Raw genomic sequence first — 26,429 nt, 5'->3', positions numbered from 1 at the left:
TGGTCAGGACTGCAGGTGATTAGATCAAATTCCTGAATCAGATACACAGAGAATTCAGGCCAAGAAAGCCAGCTGAGTGAGTAACCTTAATTCCTTTAACTTTTCTGCATCTTGGTGTAGCTGTAACCAGGGTGGAGCGTGGCAAGAGGATCGATCGCCTTGCAGTTAGTTCCTGCCTGCCACTGGGCTGTGTCCTCTCAAGCAGTCAGCTGCTGCCCAGGTGGAGTCACGTGCACGCACTTTCTTGTTGGGGCTTTCGTCACCTCAGACTTCAACAGCATCTATGTCCCTGCCCAGATGACCTTAACCGGCTTCTCTGACCTACCCAGGTCACGCAGCGGTCCACACCTAACACCAAGGGTACCACTACCTCTGCTCAGTATTGCTTTCTTTTCTGGATTATGGGCGTGTCCACCTCTGCTCACTATTGCTTTTCTGGATGATGGGCATGTCCTAGGTCTGTAATGCCCCGTAAAGCAGACTCACGCCTTGGTGGCTACTGATCATCTGAAATGTGACTAGTACACAATCTAAACATTCACTTTAAATTAGTTTACATGTAAGTAGCCTAGGTGACTGGAAGCCACCCTAACAGACCAAGTTCTAGAAGGAGCAGTAGACACACTCCCCAGCCAGGGCCTAGGCTTCCTCCTCAGGAGCACCGTAGACTGACTGGTCAGGCCTACCATTCTCTATCTTGCAAGTCAGTGATCCCCTCTCCAGAGACAGGACCACTGATATGTAACCCATGTGATTGTGTGATATATAACCCATCTGGGACGATAGCGTGAACCCCGTTAGGAAATATTCATAGGATGACATGATAGATTTTAACACTATGTCTCACTAGCCAGTCTTAAAGCTGCAATCCCCCTGCCTCAGCCTCCTAAGTGCTGAGACAGTCATGCTTTATCATTCCAACCTGATTTTTGTTTAATTTTTTTTCTTCCTTTTAGACAGAAAACATAATAAGTTTCCAACCTCTAGAAGTTTCCTTGTTGTACATTCTAAAATTCTGGATTTTACCCTTTTTTGAATACAAAGGTGTTGTAGTGACACTAGGGACTTCCGGCCTTCAGGTGATGGCTCTCCCAGAAGGCTGCAGGATTCCTGGTTCACTAGTCTCACCACTCTGTAAGGCTCCAAGCCTCTTTACAGGGGGCTCTGGCCAGGCAAGCAGCCATGAGGCCTCGGTGCCCCACAATCCTAACAGCTGCGGGGAAGCTTTCTTCTTTCCCTCCCACAGAATCCAGAAGGCCTCTCTACACATCCTCCCCCGCCCTGCTGCACTCCAGCCCCAATGTCCCCAGACCGAGAGCTCACCTGCTACTCCGTGTCACTCCGTTCTCTCTTCACAGGTGTCACAGGCACGTCCCCGTTGACACTCTCAGTCCCACTGACTGACATCAGGCTTCTCCGCTCCTTCTGGTTTGACCTGTGCTCCACTTTTGTAACTCTGAACCTGAGAGAAGGAAGCGGAAGCTATGACGGCTTTGCTTTTCCAGGAAGCAGGGACTATAGTCAACTAAAAAAAAAAAAAAAGAATCATTCTCCTGGGCTGGAGAGATGGCTCAGAGGTTAGGGCACTGACTGCTCTTTCAAAGGTCCTGAGTTCAATTCCCAGCAACCACATGATGGCTCACAACCATCTATAAAAAGAGATCCCTTGCCCTCTTCTGTAGAGCAAGTGTACATGTAGGGAAAACACTGTATACCTAAATAAATAAATCTTTAAAAAAAACAATCATTCACCTGGAGGTGACCAAACTAGGACAAGAAAGGCACATCCCCTGCAGAGCCCTGCACAATCACCAGAGAGTTTATGAGAGCACGGAAAGTGTGTAAGAAAACTCAGGCTGACTTGCTGAGTGGCCTCAGTGTTATGGTTTCCAACATGGGCATTAAGCACAGGACGCTAGGGACTAGGAAGAGCAACTTACAATGATGCAGACTTAGCCAAGATGGTCACTGTATAACCACCTCCACCTGCCAGGCAGAGGAGCCCAGTGACGACCTCACTACTGTAAGCTGCTTCTGTTTGTCAAAGCCAAATTTAGGTTAATTCTCACTGAAGAAAAACAAGTAAGTTAAAGAAGAGAATATGACTAAGGCAGGTGAGAGGAGTTAAGGCGAAAGACTCTGTCATCTTTCTAGAAGAGTATCATCAACTTCTCAGAGCCTTCCAATAACGACACTTTTATAGCAGTGGTCTTGATCTCCCATAAAATGATTTAAAACAAAAATGGACTTCTTTGTCCAAAATGAGATCACCAGCCACACAGAGGAGGGGTCTGGGAAGTAGAGAATCTGTCCTGACAACCTGGAAGAGGCTTAAGCAACCACTCAGAAAAATCAGCCAGAATGATTAAACACCCATGGTCTCCAACAGCAGAGAGAGCAATGGAGTGTGAGCCCTGAAAAATGCATATTGGAGCTGAGCTGAGAATTTCCAGCATATTTTTCAAGAGAAAACAGAATGTGCTTTGTCCAAATGGCTTTGGGTGCTCATTCGCTGCATTCATGAATTCCCATGACTCGGCCTCTTAATAAAAAGTCAGGTCAAGAGTTGTACTGCTCTGCTGTTGCTTGGCCAGCAGCCCTCAACCCTGTCCTTGTTGTTACTGTAACACGGGACAAGATACACCCAAATCAAAATCACAATAAAAAATTTTCAAACTGATAATGCTCATTGCATGGTCATGAGCCCCCAACCACCTTTACCCAAGTCACTGTTTTTAGTTTTTACAGAAGCCTGAGGGGTGGGCGTGACTGCCTTCTCACTTTGGGGCAGGGGATAAACTGAGGCACAGAGTGACTGTAATAGACTGTAAGTAGTGGTTCCCAGACTGCACCAAGGCAGATGCAGTGAGTCCAGGCAACTCTTCCTAGAGGATTGTCCTCACTTAAACCCAGTACTTACCCAACCTGACTCCTGCATGGGTGACTTTTCCCAGTGTGACACAACTTAGGTAAAGCATTTCCTGGATAAGCTCCCAAACTGCACAATCATCCCCTGAAGTGAGAATTTTGGTTTCTTTAAAAACCTGGTTATGTTACGTAAATATGTTTTTGTTTTAACTCCATATGTGGACTATGGGGCTGCTTCTGATGGTCCACAGCCGCTAACTATGATTTGTCCTGTGCTCTAGGAAGGACATGATTTTTGCCAACTGCAAATAGTTTACATTTGGAACTCTGTGAACGCTTGAGAAGGCATAAATACCAGAGCCCTGAGAGAGGCTGGAAACACTCTAATGAGGCACTGCTGCTTCCTCGGCTACTGCGGTTTGCTGCCGTTATTCAAGTGGTTATGCGCAAAGAGACAAGTAGAAGAAATTAGATACCCTTTCGGCAAAGATCAAATTTACCCCAAATAACTCATTGACCACCTCATCAGCAGGAAGTGGTCTAAAGAGATCTACACCTCCTTTTCCCTCTGTCCTTCTTTCTTACCTACCAAGTTTTGGGATTGAGGTGGAGAAGGGTGATAAATATAGAAAACCAAGTAGCCAAAAAATGTGGCTACCATTCCCTGAAAACCTGCTCATGTCAAGACTAACTGCCTGTCCATCACGCAGTAGGTTCTTCACACCACACGTGGGTCACATGGAAATGATTGTCTAGGACTGAGGTCCCCAGAACACAGCAGAGGTGACCACAAAAAAAGCAATCATTGCACTTCTGCCATGGATCTTAAGTGGCAGAGACTGGAAAGTTCTGGACCAAATCTGTATTTCTCTATTCTTGATGCATGGCTGCATGATTTCCTGATAGCCTGGCACTATGGTGAAGACACATGACCAACTGCACCCAGTGGCATGTGGGTCAAAATGATATGCACTGGGCCAGGCTGGTTCCACTAAGAATCCCTTCATAGTGTCTGCCATAACTCTCTCTGTTTGCAAACCTGCAGTCATGAGTGGAAGGGGCCTGGGGCTCTGGACAGCTATGTAGAAAGCCATACACTGACCTGATGACCTGTTTTAGAGTCTCACAAGAGAAATAGAAACACAGGTTCTGGACACAGTTGAGAGTCTGGGCTCTAACTATCACACAGAGTAATTAATTACTCTCCTTAATTAATACATGTTCTATATGGTCTATCAAAGCTGCCTTGTCTCCAGGATCCAGACCAGGACACATCTAAGAAGCCGGACTCATGAGAAATTGAAAAGCTAAGTGTAAACCCGTAACCACAGCAACCAGGTCCCACAAACAACATCAGGATACCTTACCTGCCCACAGAGAGAACAGTGACCTCCCCTTGACGCCGCGGCCGGCCCTCTTTGGACTTGTTGGCAGGTTTTATGAAGTGCCATCGTTTGTGCCGGCAGCGCTGGCACACGTCCCGTTCAACAACACCTCCCACGGTGTGAAGATGGTGGCCACAGACGTGCTTCCCCGGGGTGCCCCCTGGTGACAAGGGCCCAGGACTCACAGGTGGGCTTCCTGGGGTGCTAGGAGTGACGGGGCTAAGGAAAAAAAAAAAGAAGGAAAAGGTAAAAATGGCTACTTAGAAGAAATCCCAGTGATGCAGGAAAGTGTAAGCAAATAAGCCCTCAATTATACAAATGAGCTTTGTATTCAGGCTCTGGGCAAGGACACAGCCCTCAGGACCATGCGACAAGTGTCCATTCCAAACAATGATAGGGGACGCGCTGGGAAACACATCGCCCCCACAATTTGACTTCACAATATTAGATTCTTTTCCAAAGCCGCCACCCTCCTTCTCATGTGATCACACTGACTTCGCACACATAGCTAGCGTCTGCCTGGAACTCCAAGCAAAAATATGTCCTGAATATGACATGGAAAGGAAAAAGAAGAAGGGGGGGGGGCGGAAGCAATTATCAGAAGACTCAAGATAGTCAGAATATTAGAACCAATCTGACTATTGCATCAAAGGTGATGCTCAAAACAGACGTTGATGTGACTGACAATAAGATGACTAGCTAGCTAGTTGTCTCCTAAAAATGTCTATGTGTTAATGTAATAAATCCTCCCAGATCTCTATGGTGTGTGCATTAATTTCCCTAGTATAAAAATGAGGACATTAAGGCTCAAAGAAGCCAAGTATCTTACCCAGTATAAACAGCACCTAAGTGGTTTTGAGATCCAAACCTAGAAAGAGGCCCCCCTGCCCCACCCACATTCATGCCCACAGCCATACACAGTGTTTCAGAGACAGGGGCGACCATTTCAGTAACCTAGAAGACATCCAGTCAGACTAGCTAAGACATGCAAAACAGAGCCTATATAGACTGTTGAAAAGGAGGGATCCAAACGGGGCAGTCTGGACTGAGCAGGAATCAGCGCCAGGCACACCTGAGATCAATACCTAATACCTGAGACGTGCAGCGAGGGCCTCAAAGCCACACAGAGTGCCAGTAGGAACCAGCCTCCGGGCAGCCAGTGGCCTAGCATGCTTCAAAAGCAGTCCAGGCCACGCTCGAGCTGAGGAGAGTCAGAACCATACAGACAACTAGAAGCTGGAATGCTCTTTAGCAATGCCCTTGAAGGTGCTCACACACAAGCACACAGTAGGACCTCCCTGGCAGAGCGGTGCTGGCTGAACACCATGCATTAGGAAACTGAGCTCACTGAACCGCATTCACTCACATATGTACCAAGTACCAGTGATTACAAAGGCCAATAACAGGCCCAACGTCAACTGAGTGCAGGGGAGTAGGCCCTCGTATGTACTAAACACCAAACATCTGTGGTCAAAGGTAGGAAATATCAGTCTCTATGTCCTAGCTGCACCTCCAGAGCTTCTGAGCGTGTGGTTGAGTTCAGCATGGCCCCTCTTATGTGCATATCCAACGAGGCCCATTAAAGATGTGTTAGGTGCATTTTGCAGGAGCCACATACAAAGAAGATCCTCCTTAGCATGCAGGGCCATCCCAATTCTTTTTCGTTCATTCGTTTTTTTGAGACAGAGTTTCCCTGTGTGCTGTCTTGGACTCACTTTGTAGACCAGACTGACCTTGAACTCAGTGATCCGCCTGCCTCTGCCCCCCAAGTGCTGGGATTAAAGGCCTGCACCGTCACCAACCTGCCCTCCTCCCCCACCCCCACCCCCACTGGTCCATCCCAATTGAATATCCTGCTGGTTTTTGCATATTCTTGGGCCACTCAGCCACTCCCAGGTGGCCTGGCACAGATGGCACTTGTTTTTTGTTGACTTTCTTCCGGTCCCCAGAAACCCAAAAACCCCAGCCTGTACACCTCTCCTAAGGCCTTACACACCCATCTCTATGCCCCACTGGCTGAATCTCTTCATAGATCTGTGACTGGTCTGCTCTACCAGACACTGTATCCTACACCCAGTCAATGCTCCCTGTGAGAGACATGGAGAATTGGTTGTAACTAATTACAAAAGGATCATAACCCATAACCCGCAGTACAAAAACAGATGGTAGCAGGTATTCTAAACAGACCAGGTAATCATTTAGCTACAATTGCCCACAAAGGCCTTTCAGGACCCGGCGTGCTCTGTGTCCCTGGCAATGTGACACGGTGCATTACATACAATGGGCCTGGAGCTGACAGGCTATTAGCTTGCCCATCGACAGGCAGTCACTGCACACTATAAACAGGACCCAATCACCCTCAAGCCCTAGAATTACGCTTCCACTCCTAGGCACACCCCTCGTTTTCTCCCCGAACTACCATTTACCGCATTCTCAACCAGGGTCGCTGGGAGCCAGGCTGACCCAAGCATTTCTTGAAGGCCCTGATGTATGGAGAAGGAACATGGCTCCCTGTCTGAAACCAGGAATATGATTGGCAGAGCCACGCAAGGCCTGGAGGCAGGGCTTTTGGGGAACTGACTTCCTCCTGAGAAGTCAACTCTCCCGTGGTTATCAGTTCCACAGCCACTTCTTGCTCTAACTGTGGAGCACTTGAAATAGCCTGTGTTCTCCTTCTGTAATAAATATGGCATAATTGGCTTCCTGCTGACTTCATCCCATTGTATGATGGCTTTCCACTGACCATATCCCACCCTCCTCATGAAAGCTGTATTTAAGATGTTGTGCCTCTTAATAAACCTGCTTGGCATAAGCCATCAGCTTACCCAAGAGCCCCTGCGCCCAGGTTTCTGTCTTCTTTATCTTCTAATACCTGGCTCTCGCCCTCCACACCTATTGGTTCTGAACCCTATTCCTGTGTATTAGGGTGATGGTCCCCCAAGGAGCATGACACTTTAGGGTCTCACACTTGGATGGCATGTGGTGAGCAGAGATGAAGGGCTCTTCAACAGCCCACTCTGTACCAGTCAGCACTCCCAGCAAAGACTTGTCTGACCCCAAATGCCAACAGCACCCAAGGCTAGAGGCCAGGCCTAGCTGAGCAGAATTCTGACGGCATCAATCTGAACAAGCAAGTGAAAACTGATCATATCAAGGGGAGGAGAGGCACTCACCTTTCAACATCACCCACACTGTTGTCGGCCACCATAGCTTTCAAAATGTCTGCATTCGCTAAGAAGAGAAAAAGAGGAAGAATTAAAGGAGCAAGCACAGCCACCCCGCTAGAAACGCTGCCATGAAGCACCGCTCTCCTTCCTTCAGAGCGCAGAGCAGTTCCCAGAGCCCCCGATGAGGAAGGCAGAAGGCTTACTTTCCAGTTGTCTGACTGACTTTGTTCCGCTCTTAGACCACAAAAGCCCCTAAATCAGGACAAATACTTCAAATTCGTGTGTCGCGGAAGGACTTAACTTAGACTTACATTGTTCCTTCTTTTAAATCCCAAGGATGTGAGCTACCACCAAGAGCAAGCCAAACCTACGCTTCTTAGGCTCGACCCACACCAGAACCTATGTTCCTACTTCTTACAGGATGGTCAGTCAAAAGCTGCTGTGACTGCCCAGTTTCTTCTTCTTTTTTTTTTTAATTTTTTTTATTAATTTATTCATATTACATCTCAGTTGTTAGCCCATCCCTTGTATCCTCCCATTCCTCTCTTCCTCCCGCTTCCCCCCCTACTCCCCTCCCCTATCTTTGTGACTGAGGGGGAACCTCCTCCCCCTGTATATGCTCATAGGGTATCAAGTCTCTCCTTGGTGACCTCTTATCCTTCCTCTGAGTGCCACCAGGCATCTCCATCCAAGGGACATGGTCAAATAAGGGGCACCAGAGTTTGTGTGAAAGTCAGATCTCCTTCTCTACTTAACGGTGGAGAATGTCCTGTCCATCGGCTAGTCTAAGTAGGGGTTCGAAGTTTACTGCCTGTATTTTCCTTGGCTGTTGCCATAGTTTGTGGAGGACCCCAGGGCCCAGACCTGCCTGTAGTTTTCTAGGAACCGCTGGATCCTTCTATTTCCTCATTCTCCCAGGCTTCTCACACCTAAAGTCTCAATAGGGTGTCCTCCCCTCTGACCCACTTTCCTGGTAGGTACAGTTTTTCATGGGGACGTACACCTTGGACTAGTGTCTCGATATAAGTGAGTATATACCATTTAGCTCTTTTTGCTTCTGTGTGAACTCACTCATCATGATAATTTCTAGTTCAATCCATTTGTCCACAAATTTTGGAAATTCCTTGTTTTTAATAGCTGAGTAGTATTCCATAGTGTAGATGTACCACAGTTTCTTTATCCATTCTTCTACTGAGGGACACGTAAGTTGTTTCCATGTTCTGGCTATTATGAATAAGGCAGCTATGAACATGGTTGAACATATGTCCCTGTTGTGTGGTAGGGCATCTTCTGGGTTTATTCCAAGGAGTGGAATAGCTGGGTCTTGAGGAAGCCCTATTCCCATTTTTCTGAGAAAGCGCCAGATAGATTTCCAAAGTGGTTGTAGTAGTTTGCATTCCCACCAGCATTGTGGCTATTTAATTGCCAAGGCTAAATGATGTCACCAAGTCCTTCTCCATTGATTCAGAGCACCATTCTCATGACTAGCCACAATAAACTCTCCAGAGGGGAAAGAATGCAGAATTGCTGTTTACCACGGGAGTCAAAGGTAGCGTGTGACAGTTTACACTCAGCTGACATGCCCCGAGGAGGATGATTAGCTCTAGTTCTAACTCTGCTGCTGCTGAAGTCCTGGGATGGAAGGGTTATACATGTGCTTCACAACCTGGCTTCCTTTTTGCCCCACCCAGTTCTGTTTCCCTTGCTCATCCTCCCATGAAAATACAATAACAAAGATTTATAGCCGCTTATGACTTTATGGCATACCTGTTCCCTTATATACAAATGAGAGTACGTTTCTTGTGTTTCTATTTGTTTTATTCTGTTTTGGGCTCCTCCATAATCTCCAATTTTTACTACTTTCCTTGGGAAGTACAGCACCCCATTGCAACTTTTAGGAATTCCAGGGGGGTGGAGGGGAGCGTTGCTTTTAAGAAATATTTACACATGTCATCCCTTTCCTGAAAAAAGTACTTATTTTTTGCCCTTCACAACTGTAAGTGTTCAAATGCACTGTCAAACACACATTTTTATGTGAAACCAAAGAAGAAGAAGGAGGAGGAGGAAGAGGAGGAAGAGAAAGAGGAAGAGGAGAAAAAGGAAGAGGAAGAAGAAGAGGAGGAGGGAAGAGGAGGAAGAAGGAGGGGGAGGAAGGAAGAGCAAGAGGAGGAAGGAGGAGGAAGAGGAGGAGAAGCAGTAGTAGTTAGATGCATAATATCTCCACCCACACAACAAAAAAGACACTGGCTCTGCAAACCCACCTCATAATCCTGTGACACAAGACATTTTCCCTTTTGACTAATGAGGATTCAGGAAACCTATTTTCTTTCAGATAATAGGTTGGGGCGTTGCTTTGGCTTCAGTGTGGTTGATCCGGCAAAGATCCTTGTGTTGAGAGCTTGGTCCCCATTACGGCTTCTGTTTGGGCTATTATTTGCTATCTCGCAAGTGTGGTACATGACGGCCACAAGAGAGGTGGTGCTCTGGGAACTGATCTGACCTTTGAGAACCGAGTAAAGGCGTTGAGTTTACTGGGACACTGCCCTCACAACTCAGTCAGCTCTTGAGGCACACTCTCCCTGAATTCCCAAGAAGGCCTTGCTACAAAAATGAGAGGGCAGGAGTCAGAGTGTGTGCTTAGCCTACGCAAGTCCCTGGATCTGAGACCTCACCTGCACAAGGAGGGAGGCTCGCTCACACGCTCGCGCTGGCTTCCTAGTCACCGTGTGTTCTTTTCCTTTCACCCATCCTTCCAGCGTGTTGCTAAGCTGTGACCCGGCCAAGTGGACCCTCACCAGAGTCCAAATCGATGAGGCTGCCTGATCTTGGAAATCCATCCTCCACACTGTGGGCTACAGCAACTACTCTTCTTTTACAAAGCCCTAGCTTTTATATTTTATTGTAAGTAACAGAAGATGAACTAATAGAGATGCATAGTCGCATATGCGGCTTACGTAAAATACACGATGAACGGCCAGTTTGTACTTTGCCATCATATACCAACCTCGACAAAAAACAACAACAACAACAACACAAAGGGAATGACGTCAGTGCTGGCTTCAAGTTACCCAAGGAAACAGTTCCCTACAAAGATGAGTACTGTTAAAGAAAATGTCAATTACTTACTATCCTTAATGCATCCCACACGTCTATAAAATGCAAGAAAACCCTACTGACCACACAAACACAGCTCAGTATGGCTCTGTAGAGAAAGGCAAATTCAGAGACAGCATTAGGGTTACACCAGTGCTTGGCATTAGGAAGAAAATAGTAAGCGTGTGGGTGTGGCAGAGCTCTCAAAACCCTGAGAATTTCCTGAGTGAAATGTCCTGAGTCAAATAGGAGTGTCTTTTGTTATTCATAATGAGCCACTTGATCAGACCTAAGTCTAGGATATTGAGGTGAGCCAGGGTGGGGCCAGTAATCAGAAAGGCCCTGTGATTAGAGGGTGACAGCTTTCGCCTCAGCCCCTAGCTCATGCCTCCATGCCTGCCTTCCATCTGGTTGTTCCGGGTTGTATCCTTTTAACAAACCACTAAGTGCAACAGGATACCCCAAGTTCTGTGAGCCACGGTAGCAGTCAGCAAACCTAAGGAAGGGACTGAGGGAATTCTCAAGATTCTTCGCGTGTAAATTAGAGGAACAGAGTTGTTGTAAAGTGAGGCATTCTTGTGGAGCAAAGCTCACTGACTCCCAGGCAGAGCCAGAACTAAATGGTACATCGAGCTGGCACTCAGAGGTGAAGAGCCGCTTGGGTTGGAAGCCTACACACCTCCTCCAGTATGGGCTGGAGAGATGACTCAGTGGGTAAGAGCACACACTGCTCTTGCTTGCAGAGAACTCATTTGATTCCTAGCACCCGTGGCGATTGGCTCACAACCACCTACAACTCCAGATCCTAGGAGTTCTAACACCTCTAGCCTTTCCAGGCATCTGCAGTGGCCTACACATGCACAGACTGACAGACAGACAGACAGACAGACAGACACACACACACACACACACGACTAGCCACAATAAACTCTCCAGAGGGGAAAGAATGCAGAATTGCTGTTTAAAGAGAATTAAAAATAGCTCTTTAAAAAATGTGTAGAGTGACGGCACAACACAAAATGTAGCCACCCATCAGCTCAACTGCTATATCCAGCCCCCTAAGAACAGTGGCCTAGGCTAAAACTATAAAATGAAAGGCGCATGCTTAGGGCTAAGCACACCCTTCTAACTGTGTACAACTGCCCTTTCCTTCAGCCTCATCTTCATCCTCCTTCTCCAGCTTAAACCTTTATCAAAATCCTAGTAAACCCCAACTTTGCTTCATTAAAAGAACATCATAACTACAGATTAAATGTACCCATCTGACAAATTAAAAATACAATGCAGAAAACTTGCCCATTTAACACTCCTGCCAATGTTTAAAGCTATGTGATAAGGCGGCAACCATGGGAGATTGGAACGGAGAGTGTGTGCTTCATGGTCTTTTCAGGTTCTTAGGGAAAGATACGGTTATAGCTTGTAAATACAGAGCGACAGTTTTGGAGAATAAGAATGAAGTCTAAACTGAAGTGAAGTCTGAAGTTACAGTAGCTGTGGAAAACAAGCGGGGCCAACCATGTGCTGTTACATACACTCGAGAACTTCAGCCTCAGAGTCAACCTGAAAACACCCGAGGCTATGAGCTAGTGTGCTTGAGTTCAGTATTGGCAAGTCCTAGGCCCTGCTGGCAAGCCTCTGAAAGACAAGCCCAAAGGCAAGCCCCCTTGTCTCGCTGTTCTACTCTAGACACCCTTCAACTAAGTTTGTTTATCCAGAGAAACAGCACTGCGCGGCTGAAAGGAGCACAGTATTCAGAACTAGACAGAAGGCAGGAATCCTCCGGCCTCAGCCCCTTGGAGCTGCCGCCTTTTCTTCACCTGTAAATTGGGTCTAACCCCAACTTTAAATGGATGTGTTGAAAACTAGGTGAGATCGCATACCAAACTACTAGATCTAGGCTAAAGACATGAAGCACAGCAGGAAAACAGGTGGAAATCTTGGCCTGGACCAGGTGGGCACTCTGGCCGAATAGTTGGGGCAGGGAGATCCCAGAGAAGAGCTGCTGGCAGAAGCATGGTATATGCTGACAGAAGCAGACACTGTAGGATTTCAGCAAATGGGGCAAGGATTCCCACAAACCTTAAAAACTCCTAGGAGCAAAGACTCTGTTATGGCCTGGGTGTGTCCTAAAACTCATTCATGTGTTGGAAACATTATCCCTCAAAGTCACACTAATGGCATTTGGAGGTGTGGCCTCGGGGTGACTGGGTCAGGAGGGCTCTGCCCTAATGCACTCATTGGTCCCCTCATGGGTTCTTGGATCCATGGACTACCGAGGGAGTGGCAAGCTCTTCTGGACACGACTGCTCTGCCTTGTCCTGTCTTCAGGCCGTCTGCAGATACCAAGCATTTCATGGGTGCTATCCCACACAGCTGTGTAGCAAGTATGACTGTAATTCACTCTATAGGAGGAAACTGAGGCTGTATAAAGCCATGTGCCACACAGGTTAGCCGTGGTGACGCAGGGTTTGACCAGAAGCTATCAACTCTACAGCTGGCTCTGCCATGCTGAAAGCACCAATCACTGACAGAGGCAAACTCTCCTGTTGGGGCAATGCTAGACTCTGAGGCATTTCAGCGTTCAGATAAAAGCTGTGAGAAGCCATTCAAACTCTGACTCTAATAAGACTGAAACACCCCAAGATACGAAGATATTCCTACCTTCATTTTTCATAATGTAGTGGACGATCTGCCCGACGGTGTCACTATTTTCATTTATACTGTCATTCAACTCTAGAAGAGAACGAGGACAGGAGAGTGTTAGAACTGGTCCCCAGCCACAGCTCAGTTTTATCTTAGAGCCCAAGACCTCGCTGAACATGGTCCGGAAAGTCTTAGGACCCCCAATCAGTGCTAAGATTCTAGCTCTCGTTCTTCAGCCCCCCTCTTCCCAGTGCCACCCATTTTGAGTTCCTGGGCAGAACACTCTTAAAAATTAAAAGAAAAAGGCTCAGGTCTGTCCATTAGTCTCTCCTCAAGATCAAAATAGCTACTCACTTTGCATGACCATACAAGAATACATTTTGGGTTTCTTTTCTTTCTTTTTTGTGGAGAGCCACAGAGAGCAGCTTCCCCGGCGCAATGCGCCCCCTTTTTGCGCATGCGCAGTGAGTAAACCGTATGCGCATGCGCAGTGAGCAAGCCCCCTTATGTGCATGCCTGAAGGCATGACGTAAGGTGGCGTGATTGGAACAAGACATAGCGTGAGGTGGTGTGATTCGAATGCACCAACCAGGAGTGACGACGTGGCAGTTTCTGATAGGACAGGCACACTATAAAGGTTCAATGGGAGCTTTTCCCGGGGTCACTCTGGTAGTCAAGGATCCTGAATAAAAACTGCTGCAAGAAGAGTTCCCGGTGTTGGTGTCTTTCCTGCTGGACGGGAGTGGCATCGACACTTTTTTTTTGGTGGTGTTTTTTGTTGTTTTGTGTTTTTTGTTGGTTTGTTTGTTTTGTTTTGTTTTTTGTTTTTTGGGGGGGGGTTGTTCTTTTTTTTGAGACAGGGTTTCTCTGTTTAGCCCTGGCTGTCCTGGACTCAGACCAGGCTGGCCTCAAACTCACAGCAATACACCTGCCTCTGTCTCCCAAGTGCTGGGATTAAAGGTGTTCGTTTGCCACCACACCGGGCCGGAAATGCATTTGTCTCTGTTACCTCTACTCTTATTTCTCCTTATCACCTTAAGCACTCAGGAGAAACCAGAAGAAGGCTAATTAAAAGAGACACCATTTTCCCTGGGTCTTCACTAATTGCAGACTTGCTGTATACAGTTGGTCCACTGACTTATGATTTCAACTGAGCAAGTAAGTATTCATTTGTGTTTATCAAATACTCCTTTCCTTTTAAACAAGGTACCTAAATTTGGACATTAGTTATTTGTTTACAAACTCAGTTTACTTGGGGACCCAGTATATGTGGAGGGGCAGAGGCAGGTGGATCTCTCTTAAGTTTGAGGCCAGCCTGGTCTACAGAGTAAGTCCAGGACAGCCAGGACTACACAGAGAAACCCTGTGTCAAAAAAAAAAAACAAAAACAAAAACAAAAAAACAAAGAAAGAAAGAAAAAGAAAAAGAAACATTGCATCCTACTTGGGAAGACACATGGAGTAGGGCAATGACACACCCATGTCCCTGCAAGGGTGTTCTCTGCACCACAAGGGTGGCGGCTTCTCTCCCATGGCTCATGGATGCTTGGACAGTCAAAGTGGACATTGATGGCTAGGCCAACGTACATCAGTTATGAGGGACAGAGTGGGAGGTTCTGCTCTGTTGACAAACACTCAGGGCTGGTTTGCTCATTCACTGCCCCTGACTCATCACGATCACCAATGTTCCTCAGCCTCAAAGGTCAATGGGGGCGGAAAAATCAACAGTCCAGCAAGCTGTCGAGGACTGAGAAAACTTGCCTCATGGGCCCTGTGGGGATGCTCCATGGGTGACCTACTCCAAATGTCACCTCTCTGCAAAGATGTCGTAGAGCGGCTGGGCTGGCTACAGAGAGGGATCTGCTGCCCCTCAGGCCCACTAGGAGACTCTCTAAGGCATGAAGAAGTATTGATGAGGAGAGCAGGTGCTGTGGGGTCTGCGCCAACGCTACCTATCAGCCACGCATGGGCAGACAGAAGTTGAGCGCCCCGACAGTCACCAGTTCTTGCCGCACCTGCACTGTACCATGCCTACATCCATTTACTGAATAATATAAAGTTCACAGACTTCAGCTAGAACTCCCCAAGGGATACAAACACCACGAACCTGATGAGACTCATCTCATGCTCTTAGCATTCTTACTAGAACCTTACACAAGAAGCAGCAGCAAGGATTACAAGTTATGAGTGGCCTCTAAGTGCCAATCACCAAAACACCTGGTCTCAGAAGTTCACAATAACCCTGCAAGGTGGAGATTACCCTCATTCAACTAACTGCCAATAAAATCAGAAACAAATAAGTATACAGAGCACCAACAAGAGGCCCAAGGCTACCAGGCTCTGAAGTAAATTCTCAGGGAGTAGGCAGTAAATGCAGGCAAGGTTTCAAACTCAAACTACTACTGAGAATTCACTGTGCTTCTCACAATGAGATGGGTTATATGTGAAGATTTTTTTTTTTAATTTAGTACCTGTTCCTCCACTCATTAAGAAAAAGAGCATATGGTACGTACCTATCTTTTCCACCTTTTCCTCTTCAACTTCCTGCTCAGCCTCCGTTGTACACCGGTAGCCTTTCTTCTTAAGCAGGTGGCAGATGAGGACCCCCAGGAGGCCCATGATGAAGAACACGGGGACAAGCACGTACGCGATGTACTCCGGGTGTCCATTCCCAGCGTTGTTGGTGGGTGACGATGGAGTCGTCTCTGCCCGGGAGCGTAACGTGCGGCTGACGGTGTTGTCTACAGGGAGGGACATGTGCGGCTGTGTTAGGGGACTGTGACGGGCCTCTGGAAACATTTCCACTACATCCGTGTGTACAGAAGTCTGGGGGTCCTGATACATAGGGAGACAAAGGCTGAGCGCACAGGCTGGAGCTGATGCAGTCCAAGACTACCTCCTGCACTGTGAGATCTCTGTAACAGAGGTGTAGAAGGCACAGGACTTTAGCAGAGTGCCTCTCACAGAATACACATGCAAGTGTTAGGGGTGTCTTACAGCACAGTAATCAGTAGTAATGTGTGAGGATTCGGGATGCCCAGCTCTACCTTTTAGCAGCACCCTGACAAGGAACAATGACCTAACGACCAAATGCCTCTGCTTCTCAAAGGAGCATCCTGACAGAACCTGCCCATCTCTCTATGTGGATGAAATCAATTGCTGCTGCTCAAACACACATGAGTATTTCTGCAGCAGCAAATGCAAACTCTCCTGCCAGGCACTTGCCAGGGACACAAGTGCATCACACCAAGCCAGGCAGACAAACATCTTGTCTTCACGTGGCTTGTGTTCTAGAAGGATTCAGTGAGCTGAGACGATTACAGCACGAAGAAGAGGGGGGAAACCAGAGATGGTCTCAGGTTCTGGCCCAAGGTCCAAACGTAAAAACAGAAGCCTGTGTATTTGTTCATTCACTGATGGAAATAACATGTTCTGTGTGCCTGCTGTGTGGTGAGCTGCCACTAGGGGCGCAGAGAAGAGGGATGCGGACACTAGCCCATTCCCCTCTGGGAGCCGCTGGGGTAGCATCAGTGTAGGCATCCTGATCAGGTCACAGGAAAAGAACTCATGTGCACTGAGAGAACTCAGCACTGGGGACATGTTCTCAAGAAAAGAGAAGCCGTGGCGAGGGTGTGGTTTAGGAAAAAAGAAGTTTGCTTCTCGATCTATCTCATGAACTTATCCCAGAGGCAGGCTGAAAAGGCAGACAGTGTAAGAGCCGCATGGCCTCTGGAAAGACAGACAGAGAGCCTGGGCGCATCATCATGACAAGTGGCTGGGAAAGAGAGAAACAGAGTGCAGAGAAAACATGCAGATGAGTGGGGGAAACTATGAGAACATGGGGACGAAAGGGGCCCCTCACTCCAGAGGCTGACTGAAGCTTCTCTCTAGATGAGAAGCAACAACTGCAGCACAAGTAACAACTGTTGTGTAGGCGGCTGACATACACACTGGATGGATGGATGGATGGATGATGGATGGATGGATGGATGGATGGATGGATGGGTGGATGAGTGGGTGGGTGGATGGATGGATGGATAGATGGGTGGGTAGATGGGTGGATGGATGGATGGATGGATGGTTGAATGAGTAGAAGATTGGATAAGTAATTTTATTTTGAAATAATAGTCAGACTTGGGGGCTGAAGTTTATGACCCTAGTTCTCATACCCCACTCCCCTATTTTCTGGGGATTTCAAAGACTTTGTACAGTGAGCCCTCCTACTTTCTGGCATCTGATGATCTACGGTTTTACCTTATTAACTATAACCCTATTTATGCCCTGTTCCCTGAGGACCCTCCTGTGCAACCCTTTGAAGGTAATTTCCAACACCCACCCAATGGTATGTTGTCTATCGTGAAGACGAATGAGGACCTGAAAGAAGCCCACCTCTGCACCCCGCAACATGACACTTTCTTTCTGAGCACGTCTCCTGTTTCAAAGTTAAAACATTCCTCTAACAAACTTAGCCTGCTCCCTACCGACACATCTTGAAACTCTTTTCTGTATTAAAGTCAAGATCAACTGTGCCTGGGTTGTGCTGCTGAAAAGATGAAGGGAACTCAGGATGGCTCCAGGAACAGAACAAAGCCCCTGGCCCCGCGGTCTCTGGTTGAATTAACGCGACAGAGAAAACAAGTAGCAAATGAAAGGAGGACAGCAAGTGGGTGCAAAATAAGGGAAAATGTAGCATTTGGGTGCAGCGAAGTCTTGGCTCTGATTCTGATGTGATAGAAATGAAGCTTCCTTTGTAGACAGTCACCTGCCTTGCAAAAGAAACCCTAAAATCAGGCAGCCAGCTCAAAGCTTTCTCTAGAACACGTTGGTAAGAAAGGACAAACATCGCGTGACTGTGTTCACATCTTTTACAAAATGAACACAGGTCACAACAGCTGCCAACAGCAGCAAAGTGAAGCATTGCTTTGCAAACCAGAGCCCAGGAAACAAAGGGCCGCTCCTCTTCTTACATGGAAATACCCAGGATCTTTGAGCAGTAAAGGAAACTTCTAGTTTCTTCCGCTTGTAAATGGCTCCATTCATTACTTTATCGGGCAACCTCTAGAATCTGAGATAGCATGGTTTTTTTTTTCTCACTCAAAAATACACACACATGCATTCTTGCTGCACATGACTTTTCAAACAAGAACTGCACATATAACAGAGGCCACACAGACTATAATGGAATTCTAAAATTCCTACTGCATTTTTTTTACTGTTCTTTTTTATAATTAGACATGCAAACACCACTAGGCAACAATTATCTATATGATTTCATAGGGTAATGTGTTGTATAGGTTTTATAACCTGGGGCCAATAGAGTATGTAAAGTAAGTGACAGTAGGCTACATGAGTTAAGCTTATATAAGTACACTGTTTCCTGATGAAGTATTTTTTAATTAATTTACTATGTATACAGTATTCTGCCTGCATGTGTGCCTGCACACCAGAAGAGGGTACCAGATCTCATTATAGATGGTTGTGAGCCACCATGTGGTTGCTGGGAATTGAACTCAGGACCTTTGGAAGAACAGACAGTGCCCTTAACCTCTGAGTCATCTCTCCAGCCCTGATTAAGTATTTCTTACAGTGTATTTCTACCATTACATAATGCAGATGTGTATATAAAAAGCACCTGTGTCTATATATGCATAGATATGTACAAGACCAGAAACATTTCTCTAACTTTTTTACAGTTCTGAGTAAGCCTCCTTCCTTCCTTCCTTCCTTCCTTCCTTCCTTCCATCCTTCCTTCCTTCCTTCCTTCCGTCTGTCCATCACACATCTCAGGCCACGGGAATCACTGAAGAGCAAACAGCTTTCCTCAGCATCACTGCTTGTTTCAGGCAGAGTGTGACGCTCAGTTAGCAGTGGGAAGCAGGATGAAAGGAGTGGGGCTCAGAACTGGGGCCGAACAGCACTCAGCATCAGCTGGGTGAGAACGTGTCCTCACCCACTGTCCACTTGACATCTAGCCCGCACACACACAGCTGTGTGGTTTGCAAATGGGAATCATTCACTTAATCTCAATTACTGTGCAATGGAAAAGCTCATGCGATATGAATCTAAATCTGTGAGCCAGGCTACAAGGAAACACTGGAGTTAGAAGCTCAGGCTGCCTGGTAGATGTAATAGCGCAGCCACTTAGGAGATATCTCATCTTTAGTGAGCAAAACGTACATGTTGGATGCTTGGTTTGCTCATCCGTAAAACACAAACAGCGTGACTGTAGCTGAGATGGGGCATGGTGGCTCAGACCTGTGATCCCAGCACTGAGGAGAGAGAGACAGAAGGATTTAAGCCCAAAGCCAGAGAGAGCCTGTCTCGAAGCACAAAGTACTAACTGAACCCTCGACGGTTTTTAAACACAGCCCTTAGATTTTAGATGCCCCTTTCATGGACAGAAGCAGCCATCGTCTTCTCTCCTTAAAATTCTCACCTGCAATTTGTGAGCATAGCAGAACCTGTTAGGAGTGGGTTGCTGTCCATGTCTAGACCCCAGGCCTTAAACAACTTACCTCCTTCTGCATCTTTAGGCATTTGCTCTTGGCACACAGCCACACGCTGTAACAGAAGCCCAGCCTGTCTGTGTAGAAAGGCCGGCAGCAGGCGACGACTTGCCAACCAGTAAACAAGCTGACTTGGAAGTGGAGCCTGTAGCCAGGGATGCTTCACGGAGCAAAGACAAGCTAAGTGGATGAACGCTGCTCAGCCTGTAGATGCTCACACTAATTGATGCTTGTTTTTTTAAGACCTCAAGCTTTGAGGTTATCTGTTACGTAGCAATAGCAAGCAGAAGTTCTACCCCATGAAGTCACGAGAGGATTAACTATATTAACACTCAAGCACTCAGAAGGTAAGTGCCACTAAAGAGGTGGCCGTTGCTGACCTGCAGTAGCCACCAACCCAGTGAAGCTACTTAGATGTGAATTTAAGGCAAGGGAACTGAAAATGTCTGCTCCTCGCTTGCACTGGCTGTATCTTGGGTGTGCACCAATCGCGTGGATGTCTGCTGTCTTCCTGGGCAGCTCAAATAAAGAACATCACCATAGCTCAGAAAGCTCTCCTAGCTCATCAACAAGCAGATTTACAAGTAAGAGTTGACAAGACAGGTAGTGACTGGAGAAGCCACTGTGACCTACCTACACAGTTCAGTGGAGAACAACCTCCACACAGCACAGTAACTATTAAGAAACAAGAAACAAGAGTGAGTAACGCAGGAAGCATTTCGTCGGTATTGGCTCGTCTTTCTTTCAATTAACTAATAAATTGTCTCCAGAGGTAGTGAAGGATGGATATAATCAGAAATACATTGTATGAATGAAATTTTCAAAAGGTAAGTTTATAATGGTATTTTTAAAAACTTTCTGTCACCTTCAGCTGAACTGTGTCAGAATTATGAGTAAATCACTGAGTTGCCACAACATTATTGATCTAGGTAAAATAACACCACCACCTACATGTTCCATGGAAAGATGTCAAAGTCACTCGTTATAGATCATCTGAATAATGTGCACATTTTAAAGTACTCATAAAAGATCTCATGAGACAGAGAAAAACTCAAATGATCCAGTGGTAAGTGTCCAATGTCTTAGTTGCAATATAATTTAATTAGTAAAATTTAAAACTACATATTAAAGTACGAAAATGTATACAGCAAAGATTAAATGATTCTGGTGGAACAATTAGATTAACTTTAAATTTTGTTCCCCATGTCTTGTTCGCTGTAATTTTCTAAAATAACTATGCATTGCTTTCTTTTTTCCATTCTTCATTTCCCTTTTATTTTAATTTTTTCTTTTAAAACCTACCACTCACCACTTCTAGGAAGTTCTTCCAAAGTGGTAATTACTAAAAATAATAACAACAAGATAAATCTCTGGTAAATGATTCTAATTTCAAATCTTATGTGTAGTTTCTGTAAGCTCTCAAGCCCTAAGGTGACAGAAGATACAGATGGCGCCCAAGACTGGGAATTATCTAGAAAAGGTGATTTTGCTTGGAATCATACATTAAGTCTGGATATGGCCCCTATCAAATTCAAACGCTGACTTCTGAACAATGCTACTGGATTCCCAATACCATCCTGAAATTTATTTGCCACTGCAGTGACATTAAGAAGTAGGTGCTTTAAGGAAGGTTGTGCCACAGCATTCCAGTCTGATATCCAAACACCCTTATCCTGAGAATGAGTTAGTTATCTTAAAAGTTAATTATCCAGGAGTCGGCTAGTTATCACAGGAATAGGTTAGTTATCCAGGAGTGCGTTAGTTATACTGAGAGTTAGCTATCTAGGAGTGGGTGAGTTATCATAGGAGGCTAGTTATCTTAGGGATAGGTTAGTTATCAAAAAATGGGTTAGTTATCACAAGAGTGGGTTAGTTATCCTGAGAGTTAGTTATCCAAGAGTGAATTACTTATCATAGGAGTAGGTTAGTTATCCAGAAGTGGGTTAGTTTTCACAGGATTAGGTTAGTTATCCTGAGAGTTAGTTATCCAGGAGTGGGTTAGTTATCCAGGAATGGGTTAGTTATCCTGAGAGTTAGTTATCAGGAGTGGGTTAGTTATCATGGGCTCCTGAAGGGAGGATATGTTTGGCCTCCAGCCTCTTTCTCTGTCCCAAGCAAGCCCTTTTCCTCCCTCAGCCTGCTGCCAGGTTAAGATGCAGCATGAAGTCCCTTAGCAAATGTCAGCATCACATTCTTATTTTCTATAAACTAAATACATGTATACGGTTTGCAAATTACCCAGCCTGTGGTATGGCTATATTGGCACAAAATGGGCTAAAAAAAACCATACACCTAGAAGCTGTGGACTCTGAGGGAAGCAACACTGAGTCTGCTCCAAGGAAAGCTTGGCAGAGAAGCCATGGTCCCAGGCTAGAATGCAGCAGAAGTGGCATGTGCTGCCAGAGAAACTGAGGCAGGCAGAAGGGAAATGAAAAAACACTACAGAAGCCCTATTAAAAAATGTTTTTAATTAAAATAAAAAGCAGGGTGGTGGTGGCATCAATATGCCTTTATTCCTAGCACTCAGGAGACAGAGGCAGGCAGAACTATGGAGTTTGAAGCCAGCTTAGTCTACAGAGCAAGTTCGAGGACAGCCAGGGCTACACAGAGAGACCCTGTAACAATAACAAAAATTGAAAATAGAACTGTCATTTTATCCAAAAATCTTACAACTGTGTTTATATCCTGTGTTTACATACCTATGATGATTTACTGTAACTTTAAAACTGGGAATAAAAGTCGCATGAATGCTGCCTGTGGTGGTTTGAATGACAGTGCCTCCCCCCACCCCCAGTAAGTTCATATATTAGAATGCTTGGTCACTAGGGAGTAGACAATTTAGAAGGATTAGGAGTGTGTCGCTGGGGGTGGGTTTCGACAGTTCCAAAGCCCACACCTAACACACACGCGCGCTCTCTCTCTCTCTCTCTCTCTCTCTCTCTCTCTCTCTCTCTCTCTCTCTCTCTCTCTCTCTCTCTCCCTGCCCCTCCCTCCCTCCCTCCCCCCCTGCCCCCCCCACCCCCGTGTGTGTGTGTGTGTGTGTGTGTGTGTGTGTGTGTGTGTGTGTGTCTGTCTGTCTGTCTGTCTGTCTGTCTGTCGGTCGATCTGGATGACTGTCTATTTGTCTGTCTGTAGATGTGGGTGTAAAGCTCTCAGGTCCCATTTCAGCAGCACACAGGCCACCAAGCTCTCCTTCAGGATGGACTGAAGCAAGGCCCCAACCAAACACTTTCTTTTATAAGAGCTGCCTTGGTCAGGGTGTCTGTTCATAGCAATAGAACAGTGACTAAGACACTCTCCTCCCCCCACCCCCCAAGTCTTTTCTTACTGTGCTTTCAACTTTTCACCTAAAAGAAGTCTTTTTATGGCTTTTCTTCAGCATATAAAAACCGTTGGTGTCCTTGCACTTTGGGGATGTTACAAAGTAAGTAAAGGTCAACTGCATTCAAGGAGTGCAATACAGTCTGATGGCTGAGGTGGCTCCTAACAGGTTGGCAGCTAGCAGCATGGACACCCCGGACAAGGGGATGATTCATGTCCCAAGCAAGAAGGCGCTGAAAGGAACAGGATGCTCTGGGTTTCGTGGTGCTGAGCGATGCGCAATTGAACAGTTCATTTCTGTAATTTTCCATTTAATAGCTATAGACCACAGCTGATTGTGGGTATCTAAAACCACAAAGAGCAAAACGGTGGCTGCGGAGGGACTGCTGTGGTCAGAGCCCTAGAAAGAGAAAGCAGATGGCTGCCGGAGGGGTAGGCATGGTTACTGTACAGAGAGGATAAAGTCCCAATGACACAAGATAAATAAGTCCTGACAATAGTGTGCTGTGCAGTTAACTTGTTGACAAGAGGAACACATGTTACGCATTCCTACAGAGAGAAGAGGGGAGGGAAGGGAGAGGGGAGGGAAGGGAAGGGAAGGGAGGGAGGGAGGGAGGGGAGGGAGAAGGAAAGAGGATCACCTAAAAGAAATGGCTAGGCAAAGACCACAGACAAATCAGGTCACAAAAATGTCCCTGAACACAAGAGAAACCTTTGACTTCTAAATTGGGAATCAGCATGAAATCCTCCAATGTCTCTTGCTGGATTCTACTCCCCATTTCTTGGCATTTTCTTGAAGAAAACGTTCTTTTTTAAAACCTAAGACTAAGTCAGGCACGGTGGCGAATGCCTTTGATCCCAACAGTAGTTGGCAGAGGCAGATGGATCTCCAAGTTTGAGGCCAGCCTGGTCTACAGAGCAAGTTCCAGGACAGCCAGGGCTACAGAGAGAAACCCTGTTACAAAAAACTAAAAAGAAAGAAAGAAACCTATAAATAAATAAAACCTAAAACTAAAATCATTGAGGAAAAATAAAACAAAAGAAGACACTGCAAAGCATACGAGGTCTCTGGTGGCCAAGGACAACAGTTCCCACAAGACTAAGTAAGACTGACAGCAGCAGCCATTCCTTGAGGAAGCAGAGACTGGGCCTGGTTCCCTCTTTCCAGGAGGGCAGTGTGAGCAAAGCAGGGTAGGAGGGAGTTATCTTCCTTTTCAGTAGAAGAAACCAAAGTGTTGGTCCTTTGCATGTGTCACTAAAGCACTATAGTCAATGGGCTATTTGTAGGGAAAATAGGTTTACTTTGACTCAAGGTTCCGGAGGCAGCAAGTCCAAGAACTTGTGCTGGTGGGCTCTCAGGGGAAGCACAAGGGAGGGGCTCAAGTGCAGGAGAGTGAGCACCAAGGGCAGCCCTGCCTCGTCACCACATTGACCAATGCTCTACCATAACTAATGGTCCTCACTAAGCAAGAAGTGGCACAGGCTAGCCTTCTACCCACTCACAAAGGCTGCATTCCAAGGCCATGAGGCCCACCTTTCCAAAACAGGAACGTTGTGGACCTACACAAACCACAGCAGGGTTTCTTAATATATTAAAGGAAAAGGGAAAAAATATGGAATGTTGAACTTGAGATGATTATTTCCGCGAGAAGAACACAATCAAACACTTAAACAAGTAGAGCTGTTCTTCCTGAGGCCTCCTAAAGTAGGCGGAAGGAGCCAAGGAAACAGGTGGATTGCATCCTCTATTTTTCTATTACATAAGAAGCAATGGCATATATTAGGAACCGGGATGGAGCAGAGGGACTTACAGAGAGAGCAGGCTCAGCAGAGAGACAAAGGGGGGCTAAGGGCTAGGAGAGGCTGGTGACAAGCATACACAAGGACACTCAACACACACACACACACACACACACACACACACACACACACACGTATGCTGACCCATTAAGGGTATACAGTGCAGGCTGCAAGGCCCAGGAGGAGGAGGAGGATGACAAGCAACTGGGGTGAAAATGAAATGGCACTGAAGTTAAGGCAAGGGAGGGAACAGTTGAGGATGTGATGGCTCCAGGGGAGCAGACAGCCTGAGCACTTGACCACGATCTTTCTCTACAATAGTTAGCATTTCAGTGTCAGGCAAACCTGAGCCAGCAGCACACTAGGCGCTGAATGACTGCACATAAGCCCAGTTTGTTAACATCATACAGAAGATTTAAAAGCCCACAGTTTACAGATTGGGAAACTGAGGCACAGGAAGGCTAGGGAAGATCTCAGGATTACACGGCTACTGAGGAAATGGCAGTGCCAGGACTGAACCAGTCAGAGCTCACCTGTTCCTGCATGCTTCCTCAGTGCCTGCATCAAACTAAGGTTTAGACTGCACCCCACCCAAGGCAAACATGCTTAAGTTTTAATACCTTTAACAATATTTCACCCTTTTAGACATCTTTCTGTTTAAATGTCAAAAGCTGCCCTGCTCTCTCACATATTGTTTCATAACTCAGTTTAGAGTAAAGGCTCTCAAACCTCCAAAGCTTGGGTCCCAATTAGGACAGCAAGGCAACATAGGCTGTGTTTTAACAACTGTCACCCATTTTGTCAACTACTTTGTCAAAGCACTTTCCCAAATGAAAGGGCTGCAGCTCTGTCCCCAATCCCCAAGTCACGGCTATAATCTGGGGTTCTCACAGCTTTGCTGTGTCTCTAAGATTAAGCCACCACCTCACCTTGAGAATCTGTAGTTCCCTGGAGCAATTTAGGCCCTTCTCAGCCCTGACTGCAAAGGTGACCCCTTCCACAAACAAATACTGCCCAACAAAGACCAGCTTGTGTCAGCATTGTTTGGGGTTTTTTCCCCCAGGCCTGGCCAGCTGTAGTTAATTCACAGGCCTCTGAAGGTTCACTGTGTCTGTTTGGCCAAAAGCCTGCTGAGCAGATCACAAAAGAAGATGTGAAGGGGGAGACACTGAAGATGTGCAGAAGTGAGGAAGGGTGAAGAATGACCGAAAGTCAACCTAAAATGACAGCCATCTTCTAGCGCGTTGGCAAATCACACTTGTATTTCCAACTTTAACTGGTCAGGGAGATAGCTGGGACAGAAATGGAATTCCTAGAGGCCATTGGGTGTAGCCAAAGGGCGTCAAAAACAATGGGGAAGAGATAGCAGGAACCAGAGATGCCCCTGGAACCAGGTGCGAGCCAGCTTTGGCCTATCAAGGCAATGAGGAGGCAAGCACTCCAGTGGCTCCCGTACAATGTCCGGCTCAACCCACACTGGGATGCATTCAGAGGTTTGAACAGGAGGCTTCGTTCTTTAAGGTTCTCAGAATCCCACAGCTTGGCAGCTTTCTCTACCCTCACCCATCCATGATTCTCTGGGTCCACGTTACTGGTGATTAAAAAAAAAAAAAAGTCCATCCTCCACGACCACAAGGCCAAACCCAG

The 26,429-nt window shown here is 46.4% G+C and overlaps 1 protein-coding gene across 3 annotated transcripts in view; it reads right to left on the bottom strand.

Moving 5' to 3' along the window:
- RELL1 (RELT like 1) overlaps positions 1 to 26,429 on the bottom strand; it is a 98,173-nt gene that overhangs the window by 53,426 nt on the left and 18,318 nt on the right. For all 3 annotated transcript variants that reach the window (XM_084799103.1, XM_084799101.1, XM_084799102.1), the window contains exons 2-6: positions 15,669 to 15,896; positions 13,175 to 13,246; positions 7,427 to 7,484; positions 4,236 to 4,472; positions 1,324 to 1,462 (exon numbers count right to left, since the gene is read on the bottom strand). In XM_084799103.1, the coding sequence (XP_084655229.1) occupies positions 1,327 to 1,462; positions 4,236 to 4,472; positions 7,427 to 7,484; positions 13,175 to 13,246; positions 15,669 to 15,896 (731 nt within the window). In that variant the 3' untranslated portion in view covers positions 1,324 to 1,326. The remainder of the gene's footprint in view (positions 1 to 1,323; positions 1,463 to 4,235; positions 4,473 to 7,426; positions 7,485 to 13,174; positions 13,247 to 15,668; positions 15,897 to 26,429) is intronic.

This window comes from Acomys minous (assembly GCF_964271855.1).
Source record: "Acomys minous genome assembly, chromosome: 10".
Lineage (NCBI taxonomy): Eukaryota > Metazoa > Chordata > Mammalia > Rodentia > Muridae > Acomys > Acomys minous.
The sequence above is the reverse complement of the archived record's forward strand: the minus strand, read 5'-3'. Positions and strand labels throughout refer to the sequence as shown.